A 9,999-nucleotide genomic window follows, 5' to 3' on the forward strand; every position below is an offset into this window, starting at 1 on the left:
CAGCCTCCTACCTCTTCTCTGTTTAGACCACCCCCAAGCCTTCACTTGGGAGGCGGGCAAGGGTGTCCCCTGACCTCCACTGAGCACAGACAGGATTGTAAACACAAACCCAAACGCAAGTCCTAAGATTGTGGGCAGCACGCTCTGAGGAAGTGACATTGAGGTGGTCCAGGTGTACTGATGCAATTAAAGGTGGTATCATTGAAATTCAATACAACATTTAGAAGTTCTCGTGGGAAACTCAAGAGAGCCCCAAGAACACAGCTGAGTAGCCCCAGGGATTTGCAGCTGCTGCTTTAAGGAATGCCGCCTTCCACAGTGCTGGAAGCCCAGGTGAGAAACAGAGTAACACACACCACACACCACATGCAGCACCCACTTGGAAAGGTCAGAGGTGTAGTACAGGTTTTCTTTCTTTGTTGCTCTTTTTTCCATCTACTTGTTCTATCTTCCCATTTTTGTCATTCTTTGGCCTGTGTGTCTGTACTTCCTCCTTTAATGAGAATAACTGCTCCTCGTGGAGGGCTTCACATACATTCCTTCCAGGCACATAACAACCTCAGCGGGGTAGGTATTATTGTCCTGTTGAAGGAACTGGCTTTCAGTGAAGCTAGGAAACTTGATTGAAAGTTGAGATGTTTAAGCAGTGAGCCAGGCTTTGTACCCAGTTCTGCGTGTCTCCGTCCTCTCTTTCCCAGAGCTTTCATCTCTCCATCCCATGAACCTCTTATAAAATGATCTTTAGGCCACTGAGGCCAAGAGAAGAGAATTCCCACAGGCCTCAGCGACTTCATCATTCCCCACTGGGTCCTCTGGCCCCTGGTTTTTTTGCTGCCACCTCGCTGACAGTCCCAGCCCATCCCTGAGAAGGCTCAGCTGGTCCTCGTGCCCCGTGCAGGGCTGTGGCAGGTGCTCGGAGGAGATGGCAGCTCTCGGGCAGTGGTGCTAACATCTGGGAGGCATATCAGGGGCAGAGCTGGAAGTCCCACTGGAATTCCTCCCCCGGTTTGGGTTTGTAGGAGGAACCTTGTTCGACTGATCACCCTTGAAGTGCTAAGTGTCTGTTTACAGTTGCTCCCCGCCCCCCCCCCCTTCCTGCTAGATGTCGCCATCCTGCTGTGTCTCTGCTGCTGGCATTTCTTTGTCATGGACGCTCACTTTCTCTCTGCCTCGGGTTGAGCCGGCTTTCCCCTTCCCCGCAGGAGCCTGTTTCTAACCTCTGCCTCCTCCCCGTTTTTCTTCCTGGCTCCCACTGGGATCTGTCTCAGGCGCTGGCTCTATGATTGCTTCTCTTACCCCATCATCTCTTTTCCTCTCCATCTTACCTCGCTTTCCCCAGTACCCAGGTTCTGGGTGACTTGTGTGTCTCTTCCTTTCTGTTGCGTTCACCCCACACACCTCTCCAGGGCCCTTTCCTGGCCCCTCCAGATGACACTGCTTCTCTCTCTCTTTCCCCCCTCCCCCCACCCCCCCTTGCTGCATCCCTCCGGCTCGGCTCGGCTCACTTAATCACTCGCTGCTGCAATGCTTCAGGTGACCCAGTGGTCAAGGGCAGTGGCCTCTGGGGTGGGGGAGTCCCTCGCTCTGAGAGGGAGGGTGCTCTCCCACATCCCATCTCATGGCTCTTGCTTTCCCCCTTGTCTCCTTCTTAGTCTGGTGCTGCTGGTCATCCTTAACATGATGCTCTTCTACAAACTCTGGATGTTGGAATATACCACCCAGACCCTCACTGCCTGGCAGGGTCTGAGGCTCCAGGAAAGGTAATCCTGGCCTCTCCCCCTTGGTCCCGCCTTCAGCCCAGCCAGTACTGTGTCCCGGGCTCCTGCTTCCCAGTCTCCTTGAGACAGCCCTGCTGCCCTTGGCTGGGGGATAACCCTTTGGGATGAGTGCCTAGGCAGGCTCTGAAAACTGTCCCTGTAGTTTCAGTCTGCTTCTGATTCGGGGCACAGGGGAACCAGGGCACCGAGCAAAGGACAGAGCACTCTGATCTGGCTCCTCTGTCCTTTAGGGGTCTGGGTGCATAGGACAGTCGACGGGCCATAACTCCAGCTGCTGGGGTACCCCTTCTTCTACCCCACAGGTTACCCCAGTCTCAGACAGAGTGGGCCCAGCTCTTAGAGTCCCAGCAAAAGTACCACGATACCGAGCTCCAAAAATGGAGGGAGATCATCAAATCCTCGGTGATGCTTCTTGACCAGGTGAGACGCCCCCACCGTCCCTCCTTACCCTGGTCTTATGGAGATGGGACTTCTGCCCTGCGCTCTGAGGACAGCGCCATCTCCATCACCGTCCACCAGATGCCCTCCTCCTATTCATTCTTCCCCCAGGCCATCCATTGTTCTAGTTTTAAAGCCACCCTCGAGTGAGCTGTGGGAGACACCCATGTATTCCCCAAAATTATATCAGTGAAATAACGCACTGATTTGCAGCAGGAAAACTGTAGGTTCGATGGAAGGAGAGCTAATTTTTCTTCTTGGCAACCCATAGCCATCTGACAGGCCTTGAAAGAGATAATCCCCTTTCTGCAGAGATTTATCTTCCCAGAGGGCGTGTCTTTCTAATTCCTTCTGACGTGTGCTCCCCTCCCCCACCTCCTGCCCTCAAAACACAACACACAACACCCAACGCCCAGGCCCCCAGGCCATGGCCCCCTCCTCAGGGGCTGTGCTGAGAGTCTGGGGAGAAGTCTGGTACTGTGTCTCCTTTGCATAACGTCTTCTTCCTGGTACAGTTTTCTTTCTGAAAAACTAGATGCATCTATTTAAGAAAGTCGTTCTGGGGCAAAATCAATACTTAGCTTCATTTTATCAGACTGAGGTGGAATCCTCATCTTGCCACTGACTGGTTTTGTGACCTCAAGCAAGGGATTTAGTATTAGGGACCTTGGGTTCCTTCATTTCTCAAATTGGAATTATAATCATTGCTTCGGGAAATTGCTGTCACATTTGATCTGAGGGCCCATGGGAGGCACTCATTAATATTCAACTTTATTTCCCCTTCATGGTTTGGTTTCTTAGCTCTAAATTAAGGAGAGAGAATTTTAATGCAGCTCTCACGATCCAGTTTAATGGGTTTAGAGAATCACGCATACCATTGGAGCCACGTTTAAGGAGGGCATTTTTCTTTTAACCGAAGGAGGGCAGACAACACAGCAAGGAGTTTGGAAGCTCTGGCCTATCAGGAAGGCTTGATAGAAGTAAAGATGTGCTCAGGAGCAGGGCAGACGGGTGGGTGAGCAGCACAGCACAGTCTTCAGACGTTGGGGTCTAACATCTAGAAGAAGGGTTAGACTGCTTGTGAACCTCCAGGGGACTGAACTAGGGCCAGAAGTTATAGGGAATCGGATTTTTGAGTCATCAACGAAAAGCACACTCCTTCTGGGTAGAGCAGTCCAGCAACGGAATGGGCTACTTTGAAGGACTGAAAGTGCTCAGAGGGTGATGCGATGATGTGGGGTGAGGGACTTATGAATTAAAGGCGGGGGGCAGTTGGACTGGATGAGCCGGTCCCCCTCCAGCTGCGGGATTCTATTCAGGATGGGTCTCCTTCAGAAGGAGCTTGGGGCAGGCAGACCTGTAGCCTCGCAGGCTTGACTCTACAAGCATTAAGCTTGGTGTCTCGTTCCGTTCCCTTGACTTTGTTTTTCGTTTTTCGTTTCCCCCTTTTTGGGGGGTTGGGGGTGGAGGGGGGGCGTGCCACGCTGCGTGGCTTGTGGGATCTTAGTTCCCCGACCGAGGATTGAACCCAGGTCCCGCCAGTGAAAGCGCCGTAGTCCTAACCACTGGACCGCGAGGGAATTCCCATCGTTCTGTCCCCTTTAAAAGAACATTAACGGGCCCCTCATCCCTCCTGATGTCAAAGAACTAAAGAGAAGAAAGTGACGGATTAGGCCGAGAGATCAGAGGGTCTCAAAATCCGTAACTGTTTACCTGTGAACTGTTAACCGTCCTGTGTTAACAAGGCAGCTTACCTAGAACCAGGGTAGGACTCTACCGCTGGAATTGCCCCATGTAAACTCCACCCCGTGAGGAGGGATGTATCTGTTTCTTCAAGAAGGTTAAGAAATTTGGTTAAGATTCAGTTAATTCAGCGATATGGGTACAGCTAGGAGCCTACTCCTCAGTTTTCTGCTTGGCACCTGGGGTGTGTAAGGTAAGGATAAGACAGCGCAGTCCCAGCACAGCTGAAACAAAGCCGATCAAGATGACTGCAGCGCAGAGCCCTACTGAGGGGTCCACGAAAGGCCAGGAGAGAGAGAGGTGGCTGTGAGCCAGAGAAAGTTTGGGTTTGTTCTGGGCCTTGATAGTAGATGGGTGAGGTTGAGTGGGCAAGAGAGAAGAGCCCGAGCTGGGGGAACAGTGTGGCAAAGGTACCAAGAGAGGAGGACAGTGTATTCCGGATCACTGGGAAAGCTAGCTGAGTGAGGGAGAAGGCCAATCGGTGGCATCGGACGCGGGTCCTGATAGCAATGGAACCTTCCTTCGAGAGAATTCTTAATTCGGTGAAACAAGGACCGCAAATCATTGAGACGCAGCACCCCTTACTTTACCCCAGGTGTTCCCAGTGCTCGGTCGGCCGTCCCCCTTCAGCCTGAGACTGTGTCCCTTGAGAACGACCCTTGTTTCAGGAGCCTGCTGCCTTTAGCTCCCTGGCCTGGCGGGGTCCCTGCCATATGTGGGTGGGGTGGGTGCCGCTGAACGGAGAAGCCCACTGAGGGCACAAACCCGGGCTGGGGTGGCCTTCCCTGTCTTACAGATGAAGGACTCACTCATCAATCTTCAGAACGGCATCAGGGCCCGTGACTACACTTCAGAAAGCGAAGAGAAGAGGAACCGCTATCACTGACAAGGCAGGATCAGGGGCAGCTGCAGGAGGCCTGTGCAATACATGTACATAGACCGTATAAATATATGTGTATAAATAGAGAGAATATAAATATATATATTATATACAGATTTTAAAAAGAGATAATGCCTATGTACCAGGGAGAAGGAGCGGGCCCGCCCCCTGTGCCAGCGGAGGGGCCGAGGAGGGCAGGGACCGCCTCTCAGCACCCACCTCCCCTGATCCTCCTCCTCCTCCCCACCCTCTCGTCCCCACCCTTTCCCTCGCTGGCCATTCTTGGCTCTGAGAAGGGAGATGTGGAGCCAAAGTTATGCCTGTGAAGACCCTGGGGTCGTGAAAAGAAGTCTCAAGGGGGCATTGCTTAAGGTGCTTCATTCCCTAATCCCCTTTTGATTCGTTTCCAAAATAAACGAGAATCTTTTTTTCCCTACCCAACACTTCCCCAAGTGTTCTCTTGGGAACAAGGAAGCATCCAAAGCAGGGCGCAAGCTGAACTCTGCCATATGAGGCCGCCCCCTGTATGTGGACCGCGCACCGTGAGTCAGGTGCAGAGGACCGCGGGACAGCTGGGGAGGCAGCTCTGGAGGGTTTGGGCTTTGTAGCCACAGGCTCCTGAGGGCTTGTGTTCTGAAGGGCATTCTCCTCCATCACCCCCTGTAACCTTCCTCTACCCTGCGTGGGGTGTGGACCCAATAAGGGCTGGGGATTTCTTACTTTCCCACCCTCCCCGCCCCCCCCTCTCTCTGGTCTTTTCCCAGGCTGGATCTGGGTGAAGTGTCACTTTTTAGTGCCTAAAGCCCTATTTTTCCTCTGTGCCCTAAGAGCACATTGTTTATTCGTCAGGGTGGGGGAGCATTTTTGATCTTGTTAAACCTCTTTTAGCGATTGTAAGCAGGTCGGGTCTGTGGCTCTAATCCCTTCCCTTTGAGCTGTCATTTGATTTCTAGGATGAATCAGGGTGTGTTCTAGGGCCTCCCGGGTTTGAGAGAGTGAATGCACTAGCCACGTAAGAATTGTAGGGTCTAACCACAGAACTACTATGAGTCTCAGCACCTATATCCAAGCAGTCTTTGGCGGCCAGCCTCATTTCCTCTCAGCGACCGTCTGAGACACTTTGCACATGAAAGAAGACCTAAGCCTTGGAGGGAATGGATTTGGCCAAGGGGCATAGGTTTGGGCAGGAAAAAGCCAGACCGAGTCTACCCCACAGAGGGCCATTCCAAACCCTGTTTCTGAGAGTTGGGAGTGGATGTTCTGGCAGAGGGGCCAACCAGCGCCTTCTGTGACCTCTGGCCCCGGAGAGGTATGCGATCCCTAAGGAGTAGAAAGAACACCATGGGTTAGGAAAGTGAGTCACCTGGGGCCTTTTGGGGGTTGGCTCACAGAACCGACGGCCCACCTGGGCATGCTTACCAACCTTCACACACTAGCTACTATCTCTCCCTGTGATGACCCAAGGAATCCTGCCGGCCCCAGGGAGAGCCTGTAGAGATTCTTGATCAGGATTATGCCAGTTCGGCAAGGAGAGCTCCTCCAGATTGCTTGTTCTAGTGGACCTCTTGGTGGAAGGGGCAGAGGAAAGAAACGTAGATTTGCTCACTGATCTAGCCCCAAAGAAGAGCATGTTATATTCTCTTGGACTGGCCTGAGCATCCCACTTCAGCGATTAAAGACCACCCAGGGGGAGTAGGATGAGATGGTGGATGATTCCATAATGGTCATCTAGAATCGTTGATAATCCCTTCTTAAGAAAAGGAGATATGAGCAAATGGAGTTGCATGTGATCCCTGTGGAGTGTGCATAGGCCCACAGGCCAGCGGCTCAAGATCATTTCTGTCCCTGTCCGGGACTTTGAATGGGAGACCCTGGTGAGGGTTAGGGTTCATGGGCCCTGAGCCAAAGAAGAAGAAACAGTGCAGGCTGCTAGGAATTTTCCGGCTGGAGTAGCCAGAAGTCCAAATTACTCCCCGAAACTTTTGAAAGGAAGGGACAAATGATAAATTCTCTAATTTATTCATGCATAATTATTTTTTAAATTATTCAATTATTAAAGGTACCATATTGGGACCTTCGGGATGACTTTAAAAGGACCCTTTGCTGGGACTAAAGTGGTATAGTGGGCCTGGCTATGCGGGATCGTTCGGCTTTTGCTTCACCTCTCGGGCCCCTCTCAGGGAGGAGTAGGTGACAGGGAGGGATGTCCAAGGAACCCTCTTGATTTCTGGGTTTTGAACCCGGGAGACACTGTGTGCACGTGGGGAGCATCTCTTGGCCTCATTTCTAAGAATCACGGGTCGTTTGTGGAGCTTTCTAGTCTAGTAATTTGTTGATTTTCAAACCGGGAGAAAACCAACAGCTGTGTTCACTCCCAAACGAAAGCTTTCCCCCTTTATTCAGGAACCTGTCAAAGAGAAGGGGCCTCTGCCCTAGCAGCTCAGCCTGGGAGTGAAACACATAAATAACATTGTAACTCCTGGCTGGCAGCCCTGGCTTGTAAAGGAGCATTAAAACCACCATTTCTTACGTTATTTCTTCCAGCCGGGGCATTTTTTGGTTTTGTTTTCGTCGTTGTTGTTTGGTTTTTTTCACGTAAGAACTCAGTGGTATAGGAGTCTTTCTGCGAGGATTCATGTGGTGAGACACTTGAGAGCTTGCACTCAGTTTCAAAGATTTTGCCGTTTCTAGACAGGTGAGAACAGCAGCGGGTCTGCACTCTACTCCTGCTGACTGGGCGGGAATTGCCGGGACAGGTGTTGGAGAGGCCAGTCGTGTCTGTAACTCTCTCCTTTCCCCCATCCCCCTCCCTGGGACAAAGGGATGACATTCCAGGACAGTAAGATCAGCAACTTAGAGCTCTCTGGAAGGGCAGTGAGCTGAGGGGTTCAGGGGACCTGGGCCTGAGTCCTGGCTCTGCTGTTGGGCAGGTCACCCCCCCCCCCCCCCACACACACACACACACAGCCCCGGTCTCTGAGCCTCCGGAACCTCATCTGTAACAGGAAGGGCTTGAGCTAGACTGTCCCTAAGGTGGATTCTAGCTTTGACATGATCTTGGAAGCTGGGTCAGGGACTGGCGAGACTGGGCTTTCTCAAACTTGGAAGGTGCCCTGCCAGGAGAGGACAAGCCTTCTGGACTAGAGCCTCCCTGGAGTTTAGATGAGTGGTAGGGCAGGGTCTAGGTTGCCAGGAAATCCAGGGTGGTTAAATCTTGTTTAAGTACCAGCGCTAGGAGGGTCAGGGAGGTCCAGTGAGAGGCGGGTTGTTGGGGGGGGGGGGGAGGGAGAAAGATGAAGCTTGCTGTATTTCTTGGTGTTAACCTAGGAGGGTGTTTCTCCCTTTGTTGGCCTAGTCGTTCTTGGGGAAGGGTCCTTTTGGACTTTCTCTAAGCTGGGAAGAGGAGCTCGGTGGCAAGGAGGACACCGCCTTGGATTAAGCTCATCTTCCATCCCTGGGCTGTGAAGCCTTCCATCCGTCTGTCCGTCCTCCCTCCTCCTCGCTAGAGCAAACGGTGGAGAGAAGTCACCCCTGCTTCTCCCACCTTTCTTTTGTCTCCAGCTTTGTTGGGGTTTGGATTAAGTGTGAAGCTTTGGCTAAAATCCTTGGGTTGCCTTAGAGCTCTGACACTAAGAACTTGGGATCACAAGGAAGGGGGAGGACCAAGAAAGCACAAGAGGAATGCTTTGGTAGAAGTGGATTCTCTCCATTGCCCCGTCTGTGACCCAAGCTTGACCGTATCCATACGTTTGCAGGCAGCATGTTTAGGGTGAAATCTTGGAGGAAGGATTAGGGAGAGAATCTTTCCGGACCGTGTGGTCTCAGAAGAATCCTTTCTGCGCCACACCGTGCTGCGTCTAGCTCTTCAGGGCAGCCAAGGCCAGCCCTTCCTCCCTAGGGGCCCCCAGGAGAAATAGCACTCTCCTCTCTTCCCCCAGGTGGTAGGGCACCCCGACTCCACCTGCCCACGCCAGTAGGAAGCCTGAGAACCTCTCTTCCTGACTCTCTCCTCCTCCGACCTTCGTCTCTAGGCCGTGGGACACTCATCCCATCCGCCCCTTAACGTCCTTGACCCTCATCCCCCAGCTTCCAGCAGGCTGGCCCCGCTCCCCTCCACCTCTAGGTTTTCTTCCAGAAGATGCGTTTCTGGGTCCGAGAGGGGCACCTTCTGGAAGGCCATCTTTTAACGGCCCTGCTTGCCTGATGTGGAGCAGGAATTTGCCCACGGTGTAGAGAGCTGCCCCCGCCTCTCCACCTCTCTGCCCGCCTTGTTACCTCACTCCTGCTCCAGCCCGTGGCTGTGATGGACCCAGCCAGCTCCCTGTTTTGGCGTTCCGGGGGAAGCTCAGGGGTCTGGGCCATCATTTCCTGTTGCGACTTGAGGTCCTCAGCAGGCCTGGAGGCCTGGACTGGAGCCTGGGCTGCTGGCGAGAAGCACCTTGCCTGCCAAGAGGAGTTGATGCCAGACGATGTACCCGACATGTGAAGGCATTAGAGAGCATTGTCACCTCTGCCCCCTTGGCCCTCCTTGCTTCTCTCCACACGATGAGACACTGCAGAAGCAAAAAATGGCGGCCTCTGCTCCAGGCAAGACAGCTGGCTGTGAGATGGCATAGCAAAAGCAAGCACTTTGGCCAACAACAGTGTGTGGCTCCCCACATTTCTCTCTCCTGCACTCTAGGGCCAGACCACTCCCTGCATGGACCAGATCATCTTCCCAAACCCATGGTGCTTTCCCCCCGACTCAACCTAGACTCCAAGGTGGGGAGGGATGGGTCCGAGGCCCCTGCGGCCCCTGGAGAATCCTGACATGGGGGTGGGGGTGGGGTGAGGCACAGCAAGCATCCCCAACCCCTGCCCTGGGCCACATATGGGAACGGACACAGGTTGATTGCAGTTGAGTTGTCTGGCCATCTGTATTTGGAGCTGTGACTGTACTTTGCCCGGCGCTGTGCGCAAGGTCTAAGAGCTTAACTGCTAGTGTACCTAGAGGCAAACAAGGCTTCCCGGTCAAATCTTAATGTAAAGTAGCTAGAGCCATGGAAGTACGGTATGAATTAAAAGAAAAAAAAAAAGTATTGAACTACATAATAATCAACAGTGTGTGTGTTCATTGCTTGATTCGCCAGTCCTCATCGTCCCACGTGGTTTTGGTCTTCC

General features: G+C 52.8%; 1 protein-coding gene across 12 annotated transcripts in view; it reads left to right on the forward strand.

The window, feature by feature from the left end:
- The window catches only part of GRAMD1B (GRAM domain containing 1B), a 251,804-nt gene extending 241,871 nt beyond the window's left edge, over positions 1-9,933 (forward strand). For all 12 annotated transcript variants that reach the window (XM_067039203.1, XM_067039204.1, XM_067039199.1 and 9 more), the window contains 3 exons: positions 1,653-1,760; positions 2,081-2,198; positions 4,756-9,933. In XM_067039203.1, the coding sequence (XP_066895304.1) occupies positions 1,653-1,760; positions 2,081-2,198; positions 4,756-4,845 (316 nt within the window). In that variant the 3' untranslated portion in view covers positions 4,846-9,933. The remainder of the gene's footprint in view (positions 1-1,652; positions 1,761-2,080; positions 2,199-4,755) is intronic.
- Positions 9,934-9,999: the final 66 nt, after the last annotated feature.

Source organism: Kogia breviceps, chromosome 7 (genome assembly GCF_026419965.1).
Source record: "Kogia breviceps isolate mKogBre1 chromosome 7, mKogBre1 haplotype 1, whole genome shotgun sequence".
Taxonomy (NCBI): domain Eukaryota; kingdom Metazoa; phylum Chordata; class Mammalia; order Artiodactyla; family Physeteridae; genus Kogia; species Kogia breviceps.